The 26713-nt window shown below is 39.3% G+C and overlaps 1 protein-coding gene across 8 annotated transcripts in view; it reads right to left on the reverse strand.

Moving 5' to 3' along the window:
- phactr4a (phosphatase and actin regulator 4a) overlaps window positions 1-25118 on the reverse strand; it is a 34880-nt gene extending 9762 nt beyond the window's left edge. For 2 of the 8 annotated variants that reach the window (XM_005927979.3, XM_005927974.3), the window contains exons 1-5: window positions 14317-16336; window positions 6030-6200; window positions 5860-5940; window positions 4637-5782; window positions 2646-3014 (exon numbers count right to left, since the gene is read on the reverse strand). In XM_005927979.3, coding sequence (XP_005928041.1) covers window positions 2646-3014; window positions 4637-5782; window positions 5860-5940; window positions 6030-6200; window positions 14317-14374 — 1825 coding nt within the window. In that variant the 5' untranslated portion in view covers window positions 14375-16336. The other 6 variants (XM_005927976.2, XM_014335386.2, XM_005927977.2 and 3 more) reach the window with 6 other exon arrangements.
- Between the last annotated feature and the right edge of the window lie 1595 nt (window positions 25119-26713).

The raw sequence follows: 26713 nt of genomic DNA on the forward strand, positions 1-26713 counted from the left end.
TTATACTACTATATATATAATATATACTTATATAGTATATATACATATTACTTCAATATACACATATATAGATATACTACACCTTTATTATATTTTTTATATAAAACAATTATATTTATATACACATATAATACTATATATAACACATAATATATATACAATATATAATATATCATCATATTATATATACTACACATACTAATATAAATAACACTATAATATTCACTAATCGATATATTATATATATATTATTATATATATATACTATTTATAATAATATACCTTTAATTATATATAATATATTATATAATAACACTAGTATATATAATATCTTCTCTCAGCTGGACTCAATATTATTATCATCATCATCATCATCAGCCTTTTTATTGCAGGTCTAAATTAAAACCCTAAATGTAAATATCAGTCTCAAATGCACAATACTGGTCATTAAATGATTTACACATCACACAGCATAGTTTTTAATATAACACAGCCTTAAAAAGTAGGAACAAAGCATCACAGAGGGAACAGAAATGAAAACTGAAAACAGAAGATGAGACCTTTTCTTTATCACAATCATATACGTGCAACGCTTGACAAAAGGCAGTGGAATGTGTCACTGCCACAGAGAATCAGCAGGTTTCAGATACAGTGCTGTAAACAGGAGCAGCTGTGGCATGCTGGGACAAAGAGATAAATACTAAAAGCCAATCCTTTTTTTTTTTTCCCATAAATCTGCCTTGCGGTGCAATACTACTAATGCTGCATAAGAGGAGCAAGCTCGTGCGTGTCTCCTCGACTGAGTGGCGGAAACACCGAAACTTCACAACTGGTGACATACTGGAAAGCACACACATCAGTGACATCCGTGAACAAGTACGGATATTCTGTATATCAGGATTACATCATGTTCAAATGGTGAAGTAAAAGCAGCACATTTACAACTTCAAATCCACTAAAGAGCAATTCTACTACTGTCAGCTTTTAATACTTTTAATGAGGTCTGAAACACCTGTATCTAAGTCACAATTGATTTTTAATTGCATATATCACTACGTGAACTATCTTAATTGCCCCTTGGGGACAAATGAAGTCTTTCTGATTCTGAACTATGTGAGCCCTTTGGCCAATAACAAAAGCTGACTGTAGTAAGGGTTTAGCAAACATGGAGGTTTGGGTTAGAGCATGCCTCACCAAAGAGAGAAATTAGCTGGAAAAGGTTGAAGTCATCAGTCTACATTCAGCCCATTGAAAATGTCTATAAATGGAGACAACTTATTTCTGTGGTCATTCTCTTATAAGTGGGATGAAGCACAAAGCTGATCTGTGACCTCAGACGAGCAGCTCAGAACAACAACTAAAGATGTAAAGGAAGTTAACTAACATGTCTGTTCATGACTGTATGCAGATCACTGATCAGGCATTGTTTTGTGTTTGTGTGATCCTGAATGTCAAAGTCAAGCTGGTAACAAGAATGACCTTGACAAACAACAGTCAGTGTTTGGATGAGCATGTGATTACTATGAGACAGTTTTCCTTATTTGTAGCTCTCTGTTGCAGCAAGATGTTTGGTTCTAGGCTGGCCTGGCTAAGTGCTTAGCTAACCTTTTCTGTAAGGACCAAAACAGAAAGAAAGAAAGACAAGGGGGGAAAAAGCACTTCTATCTACTCATATGGACTATTTTTACTTGCACATTACTTTTCTCAGTTTATACATATATTTAAAAAAAAAAACACCTATACTTTAATCTTAATAACTGTACAGTACTCTGTTATTGTAACTATTTTCCATGATGTAAATATTTTCTTCTGTAAACGTTGTGTACGTTTCTGTTCTGTTTGTATATGTGCTTTTATTCTGCTGCTGTTACAACCAAATTTCTCCTTGTGGGACAATTAAAGGATTATTCTATTCAATTCTTTCAGATAGAATCACAATGTCTTTGAATTCGCTAATAGTCAAACCTGCAAGATCTAAATATGAAACGAAGTCATAATCACGCTGTTATTCATATACAAGTCACTGAACAAGGCCTTTTTCACAGCATCTATTTTAACGTGAACTACAGTTGTAATAATGACTTTAATGACAGATCGGTTCTATGAAGGCAGAGCCTTTACTATGGCAAATAGTATTTACCTAATGTTCCATGTAAATATGATGACTTAAACAAAGACTTTGCAAACATATCCTTTCTAGCAGCAAAAAAACCCCAGACTTGGGCCCTGTCTATTCCAAGTAGCTAAAAGTGTCCAGCACCATGTATTTGCTGAAGTCTGTAGAAAGACTTATCTGGTCATGTATAACATACCTTTCCCATAAACAACGGGGGAAAAACTTTGAAACACTCACTGATCTCCAGAGTTTGACCTGTGACCTAAGGAACAATGTCCACCTGCACCTGCTTTTCTATTGGAAAATTTTTCCATTATTCTATTTTTCCACCAGAAGTACCACTACTACAGTCAGCGACACTTTAAACCCAGCATTGAAATGTCATTTAATAGCCTCTTTTTCTAAAAACCAAAACATCTTCCCTCTGTCGTCTTTGTACTTGCTCCTAAAAAGGCCATTTTGGGATTTCGTTTGATGAATCCTGTAAAAACAAACAATGTAAAACAGCAGAAGCAGGCAACAAACTCACCAAGCAGTGCAGGGTTGCTGTTGCGGTTGGTGGGTTTGGGTGGGGGGACAGGAGGTTGTTTGGCATGGGGAGGAACGGGGGGCGGTGTGTCAGAGTCAGTTGAGGAAGCAGCAATGAGGGAAGGTCGGGAAGCGTCATCTATAATTAGGGACACCGTCCTTGGGGGTTTGGCTATAGATACAGCAGCAGAGGAGGAGGAAGACGAAGACGAAGAGGATGAAGACGAGGAGGGGGTCGGACTCCTGGTGGACTCATAGATAGGACTAGCGAGGAACTTGGGGGGGAGCAAAGCTTGTTTGGGTGGGAGAGGCAATTGCTGTGAGTCCTGTGTTGGAGGAGTGTCAGGGGTGAAGCGGACACCAGCAGACTCTACAGAGGGGGTAGACACACACACAAACACACACACGCACACACACATTAAAGACAAGGTCACAATAAGGTGCTGCATGAACACAAAATGCTGCTGCATAAACAGGAAACATGAAAGGGAACGCTGAAGGAGAAGCTGATGCCCGAGTCAGGCTTATAAAATAATAGAGCTTAACCAAAGGGAGGGCAACTCGGATCAAGGTTCTGCAATTATTAGAGGATGAGAGGCAACGTGAATCACATGATGTAAAAATCACACACAGCAGACGAGGAGGAGGATCAAAGATGCACAGAGGGGTCTTAATGATTTGTTTTCCCGCTTTTCGTGTTCACCTAGATTCATGTATCTAAGCTCAGCATTTATCGGTTCATCTTCATTAGCCCATCAAAATGAGGGTTTAGTCATTTACTAAAAATGCCTTTGCAACACCATCAGGACACTGATTAGCAGCGGTTTCATCATAGCTAAGCATCCACTGATTAAGAAAACAGGCACAGACACAAGAAATTACATCGCAGATTCAAATTGGTTTCATCAACTAAACAGGTAAACAACAGATACGACAGCAAATTTGAATTGCCATTGTATCTGTTGGTCGATAACAAAATATCAACCAACAGATAATTTAACTTGCAGACAAAAATGCTTAGATTATAATAAACTGCCTTGGTAGTAGTCCACTTGAAACATTTAAGTCACTACAAGCTTAGTAAGTAACTCCTTTTCCCTACATGAAATGCAGATACAGTGGCTCTGGAAGTGCCACTACACTGATGCAGAAGCAAAAGTTGTTTAAGATGAAATAAGGCGAAATCATTGTTCTTACACAATATGGGAAACTTGCAGCTTGTGAAATCCAGACATGTGCTACACACACACACACACTACTGGCTCCCAACAACTACTCACTCACAGGCCTACAGGAGTTATTCAATTTAAAAAAATTAATTAAAAAAAATCAGTGCCTACAACGTGAATCAGCTGTCTTTTGTACAATAACTTAAAAAAAAAAAGGCAGGCAAGACTTCATCAGAAAGCTGAGCATCTGTACTGCAAAACTGCACAATTTCAGGATGTATTTTTGATAATTCACTGCAGACAACTTCAAAAGGTGCATTGTGGGTAAACCTTTCATGATCAGATCACTGTGTGCTGGCTCATGTCCAGAGTGACTGCTCTTTACTTGACCCAGAAAGCTCAAGCACATCAGTGCAGTCACATTTTCATGAAATTGCAATTATCAAAGATGGCCATGTTGCTCATAACATGACAAAAGGTTGAAATTAAACCTGCAAACCACACCTTAGTATATTTTGTGTTGAATTGTGGTTTTCATTCCTTGAGCAAGTAGAAGGTCAAATTAACATTTGGTGAGTATGTAAGAAATATATTTTGACACAAAAGGAAGCTGAAAGATGAGACTGGTATCAAAAAGTAAGTTAAAAGGAAACCATCCGTTTACTGTAAGATGTTCTGGTCAGCCACCTAAACCAAACGGTGATATAGACGAACTTTCAGTTTGTCCAAAATGCACTTTTTCAAGTTTCCTTCAGTGAGTTATCAAAAAGCAGATCAAACAACTTGGGTATCACACTAAAGGCTTCTGAGAGAGAGACCTCACCTGATCGTTCTTTGAACTCTGCAGGGGCTACGTATCTGGGCAGGGTGCTCCTTCGGTCAGACTCTGACGCAGGGCGAACTTTCTTGCTTTCCTCTGAGGAGCTCTTCTGGAGAGGAGGCCTCAAGTCAATCTCAGAGGCAGGCCTGATGATGGGCTGAAAGTTGTCCACAGACCGCTGGGGTCCTGGCCTCTCTCTCTCATTTCTTTTGGCCCAGTTATCCCGTTTGTCCTCCCTCTCTACTCGAGCATCTTTCCTCTCGTGGTTTTCTCTGTCCCTGTCATCTTTGTTCTCTCGCCAGTCTCTCTCGGGACGCCGATCCCTCTCTTCTCTCCTGTCTCTGTCATCCCTTTTTTCTCTTTCATCACGCTTCCTATTTTCTCTGTCCTCCCGCTCGCGGCGTTCTCTTTCATCCCTGTCTCTCCTTTCCCTGTCGTCCCTATCCCTCTTGTCCCTCTCATCCCGCTCTCGTCGTTCTCTTTCATCTCTGTCTTTCCTGTCCTTCTCTTCACGTACTCGACGCTCCTTCTCATCCCGATCCCTCCTTTCAAGGTCCTCCCGATCCCGCCTCTTGTCCTCGTCGCGGTCCCGCCTCTTGTCCTCGTCGCGGTCCCGCCTCTTGTCCTCGTCGCGGTCCCGCCTCTCACGCTCGTCCCGGTCCCGCCGTTCTCTGTCTCTATCTGTCCTTTCATCCCTCCATTCTCGCCTTTCTCTGTAGTCTCTATCTTCTCTCCGGTCAACTCCACCATCCCTTTCTCTTTCCTCTCGCCTATCTCTTTCTTCCCTGTCCTTCTTTTCATCTCTGCCGTCTCTTCTCTCATCTCTACGGTATCTATCATCTTGTTGAGACCCTCGAGGTAGAGTTCCTCCTTTCTTATCAATATCTGATGGCAGACGGCTTCGTTTGTCTACATCAACAGCGAGCCGTGCATGAGTGTCCACATCCAGCGGTGCCCGGTTACTTCGAGAAGCGTCAGACGGCACTCGGTTACGACGTTCATCTAGTTGGGGTAGCCTGGAATTCACCTTAATGTCCGACTCTCCTCGAGACACTCGCACCCCCGCTTCTGAGAATCTGTCCACATCCATTGGCACAGGGTGACCATTTTTAACTGGTGGAGCTTTGGAGTGGTTCACTTCATTACTCTCTGTCAAAACAGTGAAACGAGTGTCATTAAAGTTGGATCCAGTTCAGCCACAGAATGCGTATTACAGGTCTACCTACCGTTCTCTGGGTCGTCCTTTAGAACGCCTTTTGCTATTAACTCTTGGCGGCTTTTCCTAACTGAAATCTTCCTCTCCAAAACTAAAACAAAAAGTAAAAACACATACATTAAGCACGATGTAATGATTTACACAACATGCAAACGCGACAAAATCCTGTAGTAAGCATACCTATGGATGTTTCTGTGAACTTGTCACTTGGCTTCTTCTTCCTCCATTTCCAGGGCTTGAAGATATTTCCCATTTTGGAAAACTTGCCTTTACGTTTAGCTGGAGGCGTTCCTCCACCAGAGCTGCCCTCCTCACCTCCTTTTGTGCTCTGTTGTAGGTCAACCTCATCATCTGCATGAACAGGACACAGAAAAACAATTTCAACTCATGACAACACCCTCACACATTAATCCAGTGTCACACTTATCCCTTATTTTGAGAACATACAACCGTCTAATGTAAAAACTAAACAGTCTTTACAGGCCGCACCAGTGCAGTTAGATTTCAAATGTAAGGCAGGGCTGCCTTATTAACTGCCATAATGAAAACACTAACCTCTAAACAAGTCTAGTCCAAATTCCACTCCTCCACCTCCTACTATTTACAGGGTGGTGTGATTTAATGTGGGGGGTTTTTTTTGCCACTAAGGTGACAGTGGGGACTCAAGACCATGTGGTATTCTCCTCCATTTGTCACACCACCACTATCAAACTCAAAACCTGAAATATTCTTGGCTTTAAGGGGAAAAAGTACATATCTGAGTCAGAATTGGTAAATGGACTGATTCTAAAATAGCGCTTTTCTACTCTCACTGAGCACTCAAAGCGCTTTATACAACTTGCGCATTCACCCAATCATACCCATTCACACAAGCACTTGATCTAAGGTTTTTAGTGCTTCTATCTTGCATTCACTCGCATTCTCACTCCGATGGATGCATTGGAGGGCAACATGGGGTTAGTATTTTGCCCAAGGATATTTGGCATGTAGACTGGAGGAGCCTGGAATCAAACCACCAACCTTCCTGTTAGTAGGTGACCGCTCTACCACCTGAGCTACAGCCACCCCCATTCTAGAACAGGAGCATTCCAGAGGAAGTGTTTTGAAAATCCCGAGAAAGCCATAAGTGGGTGTGAATCTACCATTATAATTCTTAGGCGGTGAGTCGGCAGCAGTTATAACTGTTACACAATACTGCACTGGAGCATGGCAGACAGTGACAGGAAGTCCTGTGGCATTTCAACGTTTAATGTCCCTGAAAGGAATCTTAAAATGTGCTTATTTAGCTGTAGCGGTTAGACTACACATTTTATGCATCCCTCTCTACTATAAATGAGTTCATTTTATATTTTGGCAGTCAATGACATACCCAACAAGTTCCTTCAGGAACAGGTCCAGAGAGAATTTCTTAAAAATGCTATACTCAGCATTTCGGTTACATTTCACACTTAGCCAGACCGGGCAAAGGTCAAACTAACAGATCGGCAAACTAGTCATTAGTCACCAATTCAAAATTCTTATAATTTTCTTATCTCAATATGCCTCACAGTGAGAAACTGAGCTGTGACCGGTGTGGCACAGGGTTTAGATAAATGTGGCCATTGGTCAGAGTCATCAGAACATTGTGCTCCACCCCCGAGGGGAGTAAAAGACAAAAAGTCTGAAAATCTGGATAAAATCCTGGAGGGATAATGCAGAAAAATCAGTATTGAATGTCCATGATCTTTGGGCACCAAGGCCCACAGCGTTAATAACAGAAATGATTCTGTGATGATAATCACTGCAACAGCTCAGGAAATCACTCTGTCTAACCACAGTTTGCCATGCCATCCACAATTTGAAGCACTGTCATGGAAAGAAGAAGCCATATGATCTAGAATCGCCAAAGTATTCTTGAGGCCGAAACTCATTTAAAATGGACTGAGGCAATGTGGAAAAAACTGCTCTGTCATAAGACCAATGAAAAATTTTAAATGGTTTGGGAACACATTGATGCTTCTTGTTATTAACAATCTATTTGTGTCTATAAAACTGGCAGATCTGGAAAGGCACCTTCAATGGTAAAAAGCACACACACAGGTTTTTGAGCACCGTATGATGCATCGAGACAATGTCATTGTTTGTCAATAACATTGTTTCATAGGAGGGAAAGTGTTGTATTGGTTAGAGCAGGGCGACATGACCAAAAATATTTATCACGATATACATTTGAAAAATTGCAAAAACAATATAACTGACGATATAATTGACACTAGACAAAATACTTTACAACTCCACAACTTTATTAGTGCTAAAGAAAATAAATAAATAAATGTATTTTCACTTAAACAAGCAGCTGTTTTTTTTTAAAAAAAAATTTATGTGCATTAAAGTTATATAAAAATTTAACAGTGAAAATGCAAATTCCTTGCTGACAGTTTAACCAAAAGGCATTTCCAGTGGAAATTGGCCGACATATCCTCAGCATGACCATGTATCATGTCCACGAAACTTAAAGAGGTTATACACACACACAATACGGTAATATTATGTTGAAGCGCAGTACGTATCACTCCGTGAGGCGCCTGCCTACGATAGCTGTAATGCTCCGACAATCCATCAAGCGGTGCGGGTTCGTAGCTTAGCAAAGTCGTACTAAAACATTTGACAGATTTTCGAGCGCCGTGTACGACATAAAATCGTTTCGAGGTCGGTAAACACAACCAGAATTCATACATAAGGCACACGGGATTATAAGGGGTGCTGACGATTTTCAGAAAAATCAAAGGATTGATTTTAAGCATGCTCTACCAAAAATAGTGCTTTGGTGTGTATCTGACGGACGAAAGCTAAACCAGTTCCACACCACTGAAGTTGCAGCATTTTTACAAACCAATTCTGGTTCATCGGTTTCATTCAACGATCCGCTTTCGCCCTTCTCATTCTCCGTCGCCGCCATGCTTTTTCCACCATGTGCATATGAAAACAAAGGCGCGTTTTACCCATATTCTATTGCGATATTTCATTGTCTTATTGTTGCCCAACGTTATACCGGTATTACCGTGAACAGTATGATATGGCCCAGCCCTAGTGTTGGTGTTAACCACAAGCTATCAAAAAATACTGATCCACCACAGCCACACTAACAGGGCTGCCTCTGACACAGATCTGTATGCATTTAACTTATAACGACCTGATGAAATATTTGCAGCAGGGTCATCCATCAAACTGTTAACTGACAGAATATTTCAAAATGGCATTTAATGACCAACCCCCCACCATATGTCTCTGAATTCCTCGGGGGGGGGGGTCATCCATGGCTCAAGCCCGGATGTTTTTTGAATGATCTCATGAAAGAATTGTTTATTAAGGGAAGGCGTGTTCAGGCATCAGTGTGTCACTGTTGATCAAAGGCCAAGTCACATCTGAAACTCTCCCATCTCTGACCACCCAACAATCTCACAGGAGACACTCTCTCCGGCAGCTCCAACCCAACTGCCTGTGTTGATTGATGGGGGATTGACAAACAGCATTCAATGAAAAATATCTGGGATTCCACCAGCTTTGTTGCAAAGCAGGTTGACCTAGTGACTAATGATGCTAAGGGGCATTAAAATGCAACACTGCCCCAAATATGATCAATAGGATTCATAATGGGAAGTAGGGAGCCAGCCTATAACACCCTTAGTTATCAGTTCAGCTAAAGCCTTTTCACAAAAGAAAAAAAAAAAGAGAAAGGCACAGAGGAGACCAGAACAGGCAGAGAAGTTGCAGCAGAGACCGCTTCTAAATTCTGATAAAACCGAGTCATTCTTGACCATGATATGTCCTTCAAGCACAATTACTGAACTTGCTTATACTTTCGAACACTCCACTGGTACTATATTGCAATCATAAGCGCCCTAATGCCCCTCCATAGACACATGTATGACTACTTCTTAACAATTCACAACATAAACTATAACATTACAAAACATCATCTAGAGTGATGTAAAAACAACTGAAGTTTATTACTTCTCAACTAACCTGTAATTTATTTTATTTTTTTTTCTTATTTTCAGGAACTAGCCACTAAAACCCAACCATCATGTAATCCAAAACCCGACACTACAGTGGTGGGTCTTATACCACCAGTGATGAGACAGCTTACAGGGAGGAGGTCAGCGCCCTGACCCACTGGTGTCAAGACAACCATCTCACCCTCAACGTCGCAAAGACAAAGGAGTTGATAGTGGACTTCCGGAGGTGCAGAGAAGTACACACCCCCATCACCATCAACGGCGCTGCTGTGGAGAGAGTGAGCAGCTTCCGGTTCCTTGGTGTACATCTGGCTGAGGATCTTACGTGGTCAGTACACACAAACAAAACAGTGAAGAAGGCGCAGCAGCGCCTCTTCTTTCTCAGGAGACTGAAAAGATTCGGCATGAGCCCCCGCATCCTCAGGACCTTCTATCACTGTGCCATTGAGAGCATCCTCACTGGATGCATCACCACCTGGTATGGCAACAGCACCGCCTACAACTGCAAAGCTCTCCAGCGAGTAGTGCGGTGCTCTGAACGGATAATTGGAGGTGAGCTTCCCTCCCTCCAAGACATCTACAGGAAGCGCTGCCTGAGGAAAGCGGGGAGGATCATCAAGGACTCCAGTCACCCCAGCCATAAACTGTTCAGACTCTTCCATCAGGAAGGAGGTTCTGCAGCATCCGGTCCCGTACCAGCAGACTGAGAGACAGCTTCTTCCACAGGCCATCAGACTGCTGAACACGTCATAGACACCTCAGCTTCACTACTGGAACTTCAACATTATGCACTCCACACTGTAAGTAATGCCACTGTTTTGCACATTCTCAACTCTGTATATTTTTATATATTTTATTTATTGTTTACTCTATTTAATTTGTAAAATATGTGCACACACACACACACACACACGTAGAAAAATATTTAGTATACACATCCAGAAATGCATATACTATTATATATTGTACATATATTTATTAGTTTCAGATGTAGCCATTCTTGTATTTTGCTTGTTTACATTATTGTATTTTGCACAACTCTGTTGCTTGTGAAGCTCGCACACAAGAATTTCACTCACATGTGCTGTACCAATGTACCTGCACATGTGATGTGACAATAAAAGTGATTTGATTTGATTTGAGAATCTGAAGCAACAGTACTGACCAGGACTAGAAGAGAGCACATTTTTCTTATATTGGCTTCTTTTCATTGGCTACCTGTTAAATCCAGATTTAAATTTAAAATCCTTCTCCTCACCAACAAGGCCTTGAATAATCAAGCCCCATCACATCTTAATGACCCCATCAGGTTGGCAAATTTGAATCTGCCGCTGCTTTTAAAATGTTCATCTCTGATGCACTGAGCCACAGATTCACATATTTACCACATAATTTTCCCATGTAGACCAGAAAAAAATGTAAATAAAAATCATTACTTAAAACAAAGTTATTCTGATGACCACAGTGAAAAATAACATTGTAGACATGAAATCATGCATACTGCTTAGAGTAATGTCAGGCTTAGACAACAGTGTCTCACTCTCCTCAGAGACTGTGGCATATATGCATGACTGTGGTATGTGTAACAATGAGTAACCACAACAACATGGGGATGCTCCGTGTCTGTCATCCTGAAACTCTCATAGTTCCCAATAAAAGCTCAGGTTATTTTTCCATGCAAATCAAATTGCACTTCAATGCTAAAACTTTGTATGCTGTATATTCACATAGAATATATTATGTTATCATAACACTGACATTTACCATTTACAAAGTCAATGACTCCACTCTAAAGGAAAAATTGTGTCTACTCTGCCACAGTGATATTTTAGAAGAAAAAATTAACACATTATTTGAGAGCATTTTGTGTAACTTTTATAAATAACGTATTAATTAATTTGCATTAGTAATTATTGTGTCATTCTGTATCTTGTAGAGGGCCTCATTCTCACTAGGTGAATGCATGAGCGCACTCTTTGCGGAAGAGTCCTACCATCCTTTTTGGCTGCTTGTTTGACCATCAGAATAACGATAGTGTGTGTGCCATGGGCAGCTACAATTTGAGCCAATAGTTTGACACACTGAGTAAATTTTCCATATCTCATCTCTTGGCTTTGAGTCAAGAGGGAGCATATTTTGGTCTACTACAGTTCTTTTTACTCATAAAACGAAACCCAACTCAATGTTCCAAGTACTTCCCATGCTCAGTCCCATCTATCCTGCTTTTGACTATCAAAAAGCTCATCAGGCTGAGCACACGCGCGAAGGTTTTCTGGCAATTCATGGGACACAATTCGAATTTAAATTCAAAATAGACATTTATTTTCTGAAATAACAGTCCCAACCAACAGTGTGAAAGTAGGGCCATCACAGGTTTGACATTTCTGATACAAGTTAAAATCTGCATATTCACAGAGCAGCCTATTAATTCTCCATTATGTGATTAGACTACATAAGATAAAATCGTGGATCAATGTTTGTTGACAGCAAATGGTGCATATATACAGCAATTACTCAAGTGGCTCATTTCCAGCATCAGTGACATTACCAGTTTTAGATTAATCATTGTAATACTGAGTAACTTCTACATTGATATATACACAACTATGCATGCAATTTGTCACCAATCGCAACATTAATTCAATGCTACATATTCCCACACTACACTGTGTCATCCATCACAAGGCAGGAAAGCATTCCACCGTGTCCCCTTTTCAAGAAGCATTTTCCTCTCACACTTCGCGTCACAGAGCCAACTCAGATTTAGTTGTACAGTAATATTAACAAGCATTCTTTAAGTCACATCGGTGACACTGTGTGGCTCTGCATTTGTTGCATGTAAGGAAATCATAGTAAGACAGCAACCATTTCATTTGGCCGATACCAGTGCAGTTTTATTTATTCTTCATTGTGTCCATTATCCATTTTTTTTTTTTTTTTAATTTGTGACACAGCAGCTAAAGACATAGTGATGTCATCAGCTAGTTATCTTATTTGCACAAGTTATTCAACAGGACCAATATGGAACATCCAGCTGATAATCTGGATAATATTGATATTCTTTTTCCTTTTAGACTATTTTCTTTTTGACTTTCTTAAAAAATTGAATTCAGACTGTTGGTCAGACAAAACAAGACATTTGAAGTTAAAATGTCAGACAGCAGTCATTACAGTCATCACAGCTGAAATTATCGAAAATATAAGTGAATACATTTGTTTCTTTTGATATATTTCAATAAGTATGTTGTGACCAGGCTGTTGGATGCATGTGTGGAATCCTATCCTATGTGCTCTCTGCACTCATCCCTTGCTCTCACAGCTATTCCTGACACTTGGAGTTCAATGGGAGGGGCAGGGTGGCAGTAGACTAGGAGATCACTGAAGTGGTCAGAAATATGGCATGGTGACCTTGTGTTACAGCAAACCAATTGGACAAGGCAGCTTCTCACTGAGTGAGCAAAGACCTAAAGGCAGTGACCTCTGAGAGCCACAGTCAAGAGGAAAAAAATGGCATGCTACTAATGCTCCCTGAGCGAGCAGTCAGAATCTGTCCAAGCTACCGATTTGCTTTAATAAACCAGCTATGAACAGAAAAGCTTTTCCCAGTCACCTGAAAGAGTTATAAAAGCCTTAAACCTATACTAACTAGCTGGTAATACCCTGTAGTCCTCTAGTCAAGCTATCCATATGAGTCATGCCAGTCATGACACACTAATAGCAACTCCACAGAACAGCACACCAGAGACAAAAATGGAGAGCAAATATGTAGCAAAGAAGATGTTCTCGTGTTACTTGTTTTGCAGAGGAACGAGTGTTACAAAATGTTTAAAGGGAAACTATCCAGCAGAATACCACATCACATCAGACCAGGACTGACACACTGCTTTGAGATATTGTTCAAAAGAAAGGAAACACTCCAGTGGTATACAGATGCTCGATTTAAAATAAAAAAATTTTTAAAAAAATGATGAGCTGCATTGTTAGTAAGAATTGTGTGAGTCCAGATGCAGACTTTCCTACTAACAGCAAAAAACAGTTCTCAGTGTTTGATCTGCTGTTTGCTTAACCAAAGACACTGAGACTTATGGTTTCCTGTAGACTTGTGAATTATAGGAAGGCTCGAGGAGTCAAGTCGTTTGAGTTAAAACATGCAGCGAGCTGGAGTCAGCTGGTGCCTTGTACCCCCAAATCTCGGTTTTCAGATAAGGTTCCACTCGGAGATGAGTGCAGACAGAGAGAGTTTTGTGTGGCTTGCACATTTCACAATCGCCACATTCCATCTGCATGCATACTTCTACACCTGTCTGTGCCTGCTGCCTTTTAGTTTCTCTCTGCTTTGAAGACACCTGTTTCTGTATACTCCATCCAACATGATATCCTCTGGCTGCCAGATTTGTTCCTCAGTTAAAACTAGTCAAAGGTATGTTCATGACAGCTGTTAAGTGCTGAGCGTCTGGCCTTGGACTCACCCGTGTTGTGTTGGGCTTGTTGCTGGGCCACAGTTTCGCTGCTAGCACTGTGTCCCATGCTATGGCTTCTGTCCCTCCTGGGCTGCCAGGCGCTGCCTCTCCTGAGGCCAGCGGCAGCAGAAGTAAGACTAAAGCCACCTCGCTCTCCTCCAAACAGACAGAGCTCCTGTAACTCAACACTGTCTTGACTGCTCACTTGCGTCGTTCAGTCTCTACAGTCTTTGCCCTCCCTTCAGCTTGTGTTATTTCTCTCTCACACCCTCCCTCCCTCCTTCTCTCTCACTTTAAAACACAAACACACTCACTCAGTTCTTTGGTCCCTCCCTTCTTGGAGCACTGACTTCATAAATAAGGTACACCAATAAGATAATCCAGCAGTCTGGAGTGCCTTTCATTCCTTAGAACTGATTTTTTGAGGGCAAAGTTCAAAGCAGGAGATCTCTGAAGCTTGGCCGGATCAGACATCAAGGATAGAGGGATTTCAAACGCAATGGGACCACCCACTTCTACCAATTTACAGAGTGACAAAACATTACTGCCTTAAGGGCAAGGGGGCGGGATCTGCAGGGTGAGGTAACTTGAGAAGTGGAAGGTGAGCTGAGCCAAGGTGGAGCTCAGTGGCAGAGCAGAGGAAATGGCACAGTGCAGGTGTCCAGTAACTCCCTGTGGATTGTCCGTTAAAGCAATGATGTGAAACTCCGCTTCACACCAATAGCTCCCTAGTGCAAATGTTTTTGTTTCAAATTAATCAAAGCTGGTTACAGGGAAAAAAACAACCCAATGTAGAGTTGCACTTGCTTCTTACTTAATATGCTACACCTCTTATTAAAATCCAGTAAATGCTGTCTAAGGACATTACTCTCACATCTGTCCTCATAAGTGCCAGATGGGGAAGCATGACTGAATTACACATTGTGTGAGAGTTAGTAGAGTTCCCTCTTTCAAGCCGACAGATAAACATTACAAAAAAAAGCATGTTCATTTTTTCTACTGTGACTCAGAAACAGTTTAGTTGGCAGAAGTCGTTCGAAGTCTACTCAAAGAACAGAGGAGTCTACTGTAACAACATGTTCATGATTTTAAAAACCCAAACATAATGTTAAAGGATTGCAAATAGGGAGATAAGAAAAGTTAAAACAGCACTGGAATAATAGCGTGCTACTTCCATTGTACTGTATATAGCAAGCTTAAACTTGAGGTTTTTCAAGAAATATTTAAAGTGAAGAGGAGCGAGAGAACAATCCGTATGTTTTAAGGACATAAAAACTCCAAAAGAAGCTGACTTCAAAATGTGGCCCACACGGTAGCGCCCTCTACAGTCAAAATGCAGCAACACAACTCTGACACAGGAATGCGTGGAATGCACAAACACAAGTGGGCTTATTGGTACAAGGACAGTAGTTAGCACAACAATCCTTGAAATCCTAACAAAACAAACAGGGTGATAACACCTTTGGCAATTACTGTAGAGTACTATCATGGTACTTAAATACTTCCCACTCTTTCAGAAGCACAGTGGCAGATGGAGACAAGCACTTTGGGTTTTCAAGCAGCTTGAAAATATTAACTCAATTACTCAAAAGAAAAACCCACACTGCTGTCACAATGACAACCCCAAAACACAAACATGTAGAATGATTCATCATGATGAAAGAGCTCTGCGGATCGAAACATAAAAACATGTGAGCCTGTCAGTTTCTCAATAGCATCACTTTTAGAGCAGACCTGAGGAGGAAGTGCAGTTTATTTTTACTGCTTGGCCACAGTGCCAGGCAGGGATGAGTAGATCGAGCTTCCTTAATCTTCTCCACCATGGCCCAGTTATCTGGGCCATACATACAGCTATGCTCTGCCCTATTGTGGCACTTCAATGAATTAAAGTAATATGAGATTACTTCTTAGAATATGGCCACAAATGTTCTAAAACTTAAACACAAGATATACTGAAAGTACAGAAAACACATTCTTGTTTGAAGGAAGGTAAACAGCGTTTACCATCAACGTGATAGACAAAAAAAGTTTACTCACAACTATATTCAGACTGCACAGCCATCCCAGCTATGTTTTCACAGATGAATAACGATTCAGTCTAGAACAAAAGATCCTCAGGGCTAAATGAATGGGATGGTGATACTAAGACGTCTACAGGGTGAAACGATCAGTAGTGAAAATAGACACGAGGCCACACTGCAGTGAGTGAAACCAGCAGCTCGACTCACCTACGGGTGTGTCTTCTGGGTATGAGCCAATCAGATAGCTGTACTGATAAATGGAGCTATGCGTCACAAGGACAGTCCCTATATGGGCATCCTCATATTATCAGATGGCATTTCTGTTAAACTACAGAAGCTTCTCTTTGTGTTTGTTGTAAACCTTTTCCACACAAATTAATCTAGTCAAACAAATAAAATATTTAATCGTAACATAAAATTTGGTTTTCTTACCATGATTTTCCATCACTGTGCAAACTCAGCAGTCAGCAGCTCCTGAAACAAGTATTAAGCATTTAATATTCATTTTAAACAAGTATAACAGATTTATTTGTTATAAGATGTTCCAGTTACTTCTTTCACAAACATTAAAAATATGTTAGACTTTATAACTTTTATTTCTTGTTTAAAATGTTTTAAGAGATTTAGAAAAAAACTAAAACGAAACAATATCCTATTTGTTGAAATATCAATCCCCAAAACAAAAACAAATAAAACCATTGTTTAGGGGGGGGGGGGGGGGAAACAGACAAACAAAAAAACCCAAAAAAAAACAAAAAAAAAACAAAACACCAAGGTGAGAGCAGTCAGTGAAACCGCCACATGTTTGCTCGTATAGATTAGATCAGGGGTAGGCAACTCCAGGCCTCAAGTGCCGGTGTCCTGCAGGTTTTAGACATCACCCTGTGTCAACACACCTGAATCAAATCATTAGTTAATTCCCAGGCCTCTGGAGAACTTCAAGATATGTTGAGGAGGTAATTTAGCCATTTGAGTCGGCTGTGTTGTGATCAAGGACACATCTAAAACCTGCAGGACACCGGCACTCGAGGGCTGGAGTTGCCTACCCCTGGATTAGATGTTCTCTGCAGCTAATGGGGAGAACACTGAAGCTAAACAAAAGCTCTCCTTTTAGCCAAGACAACATAGGGCATTAATTAACTCAAACACTGACTTCAGATCAATTCTAAAAGCCTAAAAGGCACAAAAAAAGTCACCATTAAGAGAGTATCAGGCAGTTGTAGTGTTGCAGAGAAAGGGAGTGCACACTCTCCCAGGAACTAAGGCACAAATATAAAAAATTAAAATGCTCACTAAATAGTCTTTGGCATAAAATGCTTTTCTTTCTCTGTTGCTGAGAAGTTATCTGGAATTCTTTACTTCACATAAGCACTTTGAGATAACCAAGCAAAAACTGTTACTGTGTGACAGAGTGAGACACTGAGTTCATAATCTCAAGTATAATTTAAGAAGGCATTCTGGGGGCAGTTTTCAAAATGCAATGCAACTGATGCCATATAACTTCAAAGTTTTACATGTAAAACAAAGGGTGTAATAACAACAATCACTAACATTTTCAATCATGAGGACCACCTGAGACAATCCAACCATAAAGCTGAAAGCATACAAGCATTTATAAATCGTTCTGTTTAAGAGGAAGCTGATGAAGTGCCAACTAAAAGTTACATAAGGTATAAGATTACTGCAATAACACTTGAGCTGTGAGTATAGTCTGAAAAACTAATGACATCATTGCAGACATCACTACAGCATACTGCCATAATAGGAGCAAATGTATACAGCCTGACCAATGTGAGATTTGTAAGACCGATCATAATACTGATACTTTGTGATTTAAAAATGGTATATTCTGATATCTCATGCCATGTTTTTTGGTCATTTTTTTTTAAAAAAAACGTCATACAAAATACAAACAGGTGTCCCAACATTTGTTGTCATTTCTTTACATTCTACCAAAGTCTGTTCATTTGTGGTCCCAGCAAGCTATTTATTTTTCTACACCGTCCAACTGCAATTCCAAACAATAAAATGCACTCATGCTCCTTATTTATCCCTAAAGGCAGATATGAAATTCCTACAGAAATACAACAGCAGCTAAACACAGTAATCAACTCACAAAAAACTAAATAGCTTAATAAAAGTGGCAAGCTGAACTACTCCAGCCTGAAAGACCTTAATGAAATACAACAACTACAATTCTGTAAAAGAAAGCAGCTGAATAAGTTCTTAAAAATAAATATATTTTAAATGTAAATAAAGTTTAAAAAGCTGAATATATTTTTAATGCTCTCTAAAGTATAATAGCTACAAAATAAATCAGAATAAAAATAGCTTGCTAAATGTAGCCGAAAGCTAAATGTGTAGTTAATCCGTATCAGTGTTTGTTCTGACAGCAAATTTTGATTTTGTTTTAGTGGCAGTCTTTTGACTAAAACGTCATTTTGTGTTAGTCCTATTTTAGGCATTGTAACCCTTTTAGATTGAGCCCCGTTTTAATTTGGCTAAAAATCATAACATTATCACAGTTGAGTAAAATATAAAGTGTTTGTCGTGTTTTTACCGGTAAAAGTTGTGCCACATGGCTTATAAAGTGTCTTATTTTCCTTGATATCAAATGTGAATGTGTCCATATGTCCACTCTTCTCTTCCTGTTTTCTTATGAAGACAGAGAGCATGGGAGCTTCTCCCCCCTCCCATCCTGTTTTTGTCACAGACACGTCAAATTGCAAGCCTAACCTTGCTGCACAAGGAGGTTAATTCTGATTGGCTCACTTCCAAACCTGGCCCGCCTCTCTACACAACTTAAATCCAATTGGAGCTTGTTTCACTAGAACATTTTCCTCTTGAATTTATTTAGTCATCATCTTGCTTTCTTCAGAAAAGAAAGGGATGTTGACGAAAACTATGCCTATATACAGACCTATATACAGTTCACTTGTTAATAAGCTGGCCTGTCGGGTGAAGCATGTTAAGCCAATATGCATTTTCACAAAAGTCTTCCGGAGGTTTATTTAAACCCTGTATGAGTTACCACAAAAATGTATCTGTGCAAAAAATGTGAACAAGCTCTACTTAAATCTCATTAACACCAAACTATCAAACAGCCGACTAAATATTATAGGATTATTGTTCAGACTCACACTGAACATTAAGTCTTAAAAAAATATATATATATATATATCTTCTGTTTTTTTGACATTTCTCATTAATGTTCAAACATGGCTGACACATCATAATTCAAAATCAAAAAGTAATTAAACTGCTTTCAAGGGACTAATGGCAACATCGTCGTCCCCAGGCTAGCAAATCACTGTTCTTAATGTCATGTTGCTTTAAGACCAAGCAGCTGGGTGGATTGGTGACTGATCATAGTTAAGTTCCAGATGACAAGGTCAAACAAGCAGCTGACATTGACAAACTGACAGTGTGTGTTTTCTCTCCCAGGGAGCATCACAGGAGCTATTCACAGCATTGCTCCGCTTGCCAGTTGGTCAGAAACAGTGGGTGCGGCTACATGGTGACATCAACAGAGGTGGGTCCTAACAGCAGTATCATGCTGCACTTTGGAATGTCAAAAGTCTCCTGCGAACAAACTGGTATAACCCCGCCCGTGTGACTGAACAATGTGTACATTACAAAATAAAAGAGTGAGTGTAGGTAGGCGAGAATTAGACTTTTTCTTTACTTTTCTTTTGATGAAGCACAGGATGTTCTATGTGAATTCAGCTGCAGTCATGATGAAGAAAATGCACAATAAGCCAATAATTGTTATCTGTATGAGATTTGTATTTTAAAATGCCATTATGAGTCAACTTACTTTGACTGAAGGTCATTGATTATCAATAAAATGCTCCCCCAGAAACAGCGACCTTGAAGTTTTTCCTTTTCTGACTTCTGGTTCCAATGGGGAAAACGTCAGCAGCTAAAATGATCCTGTCAAGTATACAAACATTCAGGAACATAAGGCAAGACACAAAAAGTGAACTTCCTTGTAGATGAGCTGCTTTGAAAACCTGCTGAGTAAGCAGTTTATGAGATAGTTTTAGTTTGTGCCATTTCCTTGGACTGTAGCAGAGATCCCCCCCCAAACACCACTGATGAAAAAAGGAAAACAAGTTGCTCATTTACGATAAAACATTCATTACCTCACACTGAAACAAGAGCACCAACTCCGCTTTTGAACTTTGAGTTTGAGTTCAGCAACTGTCCAACCCCTCTGCCTCAACCATTTTGGTTCAGTCCAACTGGTTTGACAAGTCTTGGCCTACATGCTCAACAGCTGTAGCTGCGCTGTACTTCACTTCAGCTATTCCACTTCTCTTAAGCATATGTTTACTTAAACATGTAACTCCTAGGTATTCCCCAAAATGCCAAACATCCGCAACAGTGCACTAACTCAAAACACTGACATCCACTATATAAATAGATGCACACTGTTAATAGTAAGAATGCGTGCAAATGGCATGTAAAAATAGGTCCTGCTTGCCTAATGATAATATTTTTATTACTACTAATAAATCTGTTCAATCTGACCCAATACCGATGCATAGTTTTATTACTTTCTTCCTGATAAGCCTTTATCTATTTATTATTGCTTATTTCCAACTGATGGGTAAAGAAAGAAACTGATACACAGTTACACTCACAAATAATTCACTAGATCAAGTTCAGCACCATTGCAACCCAATTCTGCTCTCAAATATCCTCCGAGCACTGGTGCCGGCTGGCAGCACAGCAAACAGAGGTGAGTTAATGTGCACCAGTTTTTGTGCATGTACAAGAGTGTGAAAACCAGAACAGCTGAGCCAGTGGACTGAGGCCTTGGGACACCACGTGAACATGTGCAAACACACGCACACAATCCTGTCACTGCTTTACAGAACAACCAAAGGTTGAATAGGTGATAGCCCAGCCTCTGATTTACCTTGGTTTTCAGTTAGTGCTTCCATGTTAGCTCTGTGACTTAAACCCACATCACACAACTTAAACAGCAGCTAGATTTTCAGGTCTGGTAATAGGAACAAAGTTATGTCCTCACATTTCCGTGAAAAGCAGATTTTTTCTGAAGCATGGTATTCAAAAAACCTTTTATTTAAATCTGGGGGATAATGCCACAGAAGTATTATAGTCGCATGACTTTCAGGGGGAGAAAAAAAGCGTTTTGAAACTATTTTTGTGGAAAAGTCAGCAGACTTTAAAATCAGGTTTCATTGAAAAACATTTTTACTGGTGATTCTGTATATGCAGTTTTTATATTCCAGTGAAGTTAATTTAGATAATACTGTGTACAGCCCTTACCAAGATAGTTAGTGTTAAGTGGTATGCTAGAGCTACCTAATCTCAAGTGCGATATGAATTTTTTTGAAACATTTTAATCGAGGATAAAGTAAAGAGAGCAGAAACAACAAAACAACATGTGACCAAAACCAGAGCTGTGACGTGGCGACATGGCTCGGGCCTCTCCAGGTAATGATAACATGTTAATTAAGGCTAACAATTATTTTTACCTGAGAACAGAAACATTTGTGGAACAAAACCTGAAAGGAGTTTATTTTAAAGCCATACTTCACTGCTACTCTGTGGAAACATTACAACTACCAAAAAGTGGCAGTTCAGCTAAGGAAAAGAAAAATATGCAGATTGTTAAATACTTCATCTACAATATTTAGCCCAAATATTACATTCTGTTAATAGATCCTAAGAGTAGATAATTTACTTATAAATAATAAAGTTTAAGTAGAAAAGTAAGTGTACTTTTTATTTGCAGTAGCAATTCATTAGCATGGCATTTATTTAGCAACACAGACATTTTGCTAATGCCAGTTGCCAATGAAAATGTAATTATACAAAAAAAAAAAAAAAATCCATGTGAAGCAAAAATGTAACTTTAGGGTTCTGAGTTTGTTTGTTTTTAAACATATTTATTTTGGAGCAAATTTGTAGAACTTTCACAGTTTTCCATCAGATGTGACTACACAAGTAATTTTATGGAGCTTCTTTGTGCCAATTCGTCATAAATTTTGAAGGACTTCATAACAGACGTTTCAAGCATCCTCCAAAGACATGCCGGCCAGACCCATTTGAAAATTTCTTTGGAAACAAGCTTCAAAATAACTGCAGAAAACAATGACCTGAAGGCCTCACAAAGATGGTTGCTGAGTGAAAAAGTTTGATTCTGGAAGGATTGTGTTTATACTTTGAAGGAACCATTGAAATATATCATATCAAATGTATTGTAACAAAATATTATTGTCCTCTTATTTACTGTAGTTTTTAATCTCCAAACACCTGAAATGATCTCAAATTCAGCAAAAATTTCCACTTTTGTCTTTTTGTTTTTGTTTTGTTTTGTTTTTTTAATGTGTTTTAGGCAAGAGCATGGCCTTTTTTCAATGTGTCAATTATCCTTCTTCAACAAAAAAAGATTACTCCTTGAGCCACTTAGACTTGTATCTAATTTGGTTGTCACTTTTCATAAAATGCACATCATGAGACTCTCACAGCTCCACACACCCAATCCACAGTGATTACTCTCATGAATTTAAACCAGGTCCAAGAATTTTCCTTAAAAATAAAGTTAGCACTTCAAGCTGTCAACATACTTTGTTAAATGTCGACCTGACTCTGTTTTAATGGAACTAAAGCAATGTTTAATGATGGCAGATTATGTTAAAAACTTGCAAACCATTGCATAATGAAATATGTTTTTTGAATCATTTCCTTTAAATGTCATTTCATGTTTTTGTTAGCACTTTTAGTAATGCGTGATTCCTTCGAAAAGTCTATCTTTAGCTGAAATGCTGCGGTTGTACTGCACTGGCAGTTCGTAAAGTTTTATTTTTTATTTTTCCCCCTCACACAATCGTGTTTGTTCACTGTAAGCTCCCAATTAGCTCACTCTCAGCTCATGGAAAAAGGGTCAGGGTTGTGCAGAGCTGAGAGGCGCACAATCAGCCATTGTGCTGCCTTTATTGTGCAGGCCTGGCGATCACTAAATGAAGCTATGAGTAACTGCGTAGCTCTCAGTGAAACACTTTCATCAGCTCATGGTGCCACATGCATTCGAATTTAAGTCCCACAGCTCCACAACATTAAAATAATCACATTCTTTGAGCTATTTATATCCCACTAACCCTCATGTGCAACTGTTTACAAAACTAGCCTGTTTTACACTTGCACGCAATTTTTTAAGGCTCGACAATATCTCTCACAGCATGAGAAAAAAATTTTTAAAGCTTTTTTATATATATTGTCATATATATATATTCTCTAGCTTTTTCTTGCTCTGCATTAATTACAAGAAGGTGGGGAGAGGGCAAAATTAAAAAGGGATTACAGTTCTATAAAGCCAACTTTTAAAATTTAGTGACAAATTCAACTGTGACAAAACTGATAGCTGATTATCTGCCAAAAGATCAATCATGGCAAACAATTAGGTGGTTATCCCTTTTCCCACCATTTGAAAAATATGTACCTTCAAAAAGTCCTATCCTATAAAGTCTCTCAACGTCACTTCATAGTGTTACATACCTTTAGGTAGTCTGACTTTTATGGAATTTTTCTCGTATGCTTGTTCAGTGAGTGTGGTCCTGGTCAAATGCAAAAAACCACAACATCCATCTGAATGCATATCCCAACAACAGGACAATGCACAGCTGCCTGTCTAGCACAAAAACAAACTGTGGCTCCTACAGGGCGTATTACTGTTTTCAAACAGGTCTAAAGGCACCGGGTGCCTGTCAAGGCATGTAGACCGATATGTGAATGGAATGCACTTCTCTGGAAATCAAATAGCCTAGACCAACAGGGCCCATTTCGACATTAGTATAATGCGATGTAATAACTCAGAACTCTTGATCTTCTTTCTTAAGATCTCTTTTAAGTTATTCAAAAGTAAGGCAAAAAAAATAATACAAAAAACACAGGTTATGCTAATTTTGTAGTAGTTGCTGTCTGCACTGAGAACGACATGTAAGAAGCATTGAAAGAAACTATTAGAAGGTTATTTTCAGCTATTTGGCATCGCCCTAGCCAACGTTACGTGTACAGTAAAGGCCAGGCAGGTACAGGAAACTACATAACAGAAGCTAATTGGGGGAAAGGTCCTGTGAAACCATTTCGATACACATTCCTTTACGTTGTTTTCTGTCTTCTATTTCATTTTCTCTTTCCACCCTGAGCAACCAAAAGTTGGGTATGTTCCCATGAAACAGGAACGTATCACAGCAGCACCTGTACAAAAGCTAATCCCTGGCTGCTGCTAACTAAAGTTAAGTAAGAGCCAGCAACAGGTGGTTACTGTCCTCCTACTGTAGCATTAGCTTTGCTAGCTAATGTAAATTAGCTTACAGTTGTTGCTCAAGCTCCTAAAGACCGATACAATGTGTTGTACAACGGTGACTCACCTTTTCCCGTACTCGGTCAGCCTAGGTGGTATTTATCCAAAAGGCTGGTGATTTTTCCGTTTTTGTTCTGTTTGATTGAACCCTTCTTACTTTTGACACTTGTCGCTGTTGTCCATCACAGGGGAGAGAGCAAGGCGGAACTAGCTCCAGTAAGTACCTTTGCAACCAACCCGAGCCCCAAAACTAATTTTCGCTCCAAAACACATGCGGCAAGAAAGCATCGCCTGAATTTAACTCCAGGTGCTAAGATATACCGAATAATACTTTTGAAAGTTCTTTGCTAAGACTTTGCTGCCAAAAGGTGTTGAACGTAAACTCGCAAGGGAGATTAAATACTGTTGCGCATGCGCAATTCTTCAAAGGGTGCTCGCTCCCCCACAGAGAGAAAAAAAAGCCATACGCAAACCTCAGAAACCACGTGATTTTTCGGGGCTGGTTTGGTCAGTTTTGTGGAGAAAGTTGAAAAAGTGTGGTTCAGGTTTAGGAACTGAAACGCTTTCACTACAAAATAACCCCATAGATAAGAAAACATATATATATATATGAAGAAAACATATATATATATATGTTTTCTAATAATTAAAGATTAAATAATACAATACAAGAATAACGGTAGTTTTTATTTATATAACTGCCTTGAATATGCGTAATTTTAAAATCCTTAAATACTTGCCTGTGAATTATTGAAATTGGTGAAACTGAAAATTAAGCATATGTTATATTTTCTGGACACCCTTTAAATACCTGGGATCAAAAGTATTTGCACACCTAGCCACTATATATTTATTTACCTTCTATATCAGAATATTTCATATGTTGTTTTAACATTAGGTTAATCATAATGTCCACACGTGGCTCAGAGTTGATTGAGAAGTGAAGAGGCACTCAAAAAGTATTAAAGAAGATAATAATACTCAAAAAAGCACAACTCTTATGAGAGACATACCAGAGTTGGCTGGTTTGCTCAGATTAGCAAGTGGGTTTAGTTAAATAAAAATGTAAGAAGGTTAAGTCATGATTATTGATATACAGCATGGCCCAGCTACTCCTTTACCGAGTCACCTGGTATTAATCTGACTGAAACTGCTGAAAAACAAACAGGCACTGGGTGCCTATTACAAGCAAGAGCTGAAGCTAGCAGTGGTAGCAGTGTCTCTGGGAGAACAACAAGGGGAAGGTAAGTTATGCAGTGCTGTGCAAAAGTCTTGAGCTACACCTCATTTCTTTGCATTCTTTCAAGACAATGGGAAATGGGTGCATCAATCTACTGAAACATGTGCAAACATTAATGTATAGACACAACAATGAAATGAAAATGAGTAAAAGGACTAAACTTATGAGTGAAAGAGCATCCAGTGTCCAAAGAAAATCTGTGAAAGGCTTTTTGAAAGCCTTTATATCTATTGCTCAAGACCACTTAAAAACAGTTTGGCTCCTTGAAAACAAAAGAAAAAAAGAAATGTACATTTACAACTATCTAATGATAATTTTGCTGTAACAACATGTATATTACTGATTACTTTGTGAATCACTTAACTTCTGTGCCACATACAGTAAGTTAAGATTGCACATTTTTCAATACTAGCAATTTTTCCGGTTGCTTTGATACAATACAGATGAAGCAAAGATCAAATTTTCATTGAACAGCTTTTACTGTAGAGGTTAGAATGCACCACAGGTATTAAAGGTACTGTGCTGCAGTGGTTTGAATCATATCTTTTAATCTATCTACCAATATATTCATGCAAATGGGGAGTCTACTTTACACACTAAAATTAATTATGGAGTTTCACAGGGTTCTGTGCTGGGACCCATTCTATTGACATTATACATACTTCCCTTTGGCAATATTATATATTTTTATTCGTTTGCAGATCATACCCAGCTTTATTTTTCTATGAAGCCAGATCACAACCACCAATTAGTTGCACTTAAGTTAAAGACATAAAGGTCTGGATGACCACCAATGCTAAAAAAAAA

The sequence above is a fragment of the Haplochromis burtoni genome, unplaced genomic scaffold, assembly GCF_018398535.1.
Source record: "Haplochromis burtoni strain Fernald_Lab_line unplaced genomic scaffold, NCSU_Asbu1 Contig_10, whole genome shotgun sequence".
Lineage (NCBI taxonomy): Eukaryota > Metazoa > Chordata > Actinopteri > Cichliformes > Cichlidae > Haplochromis > Haplochromis burtoni.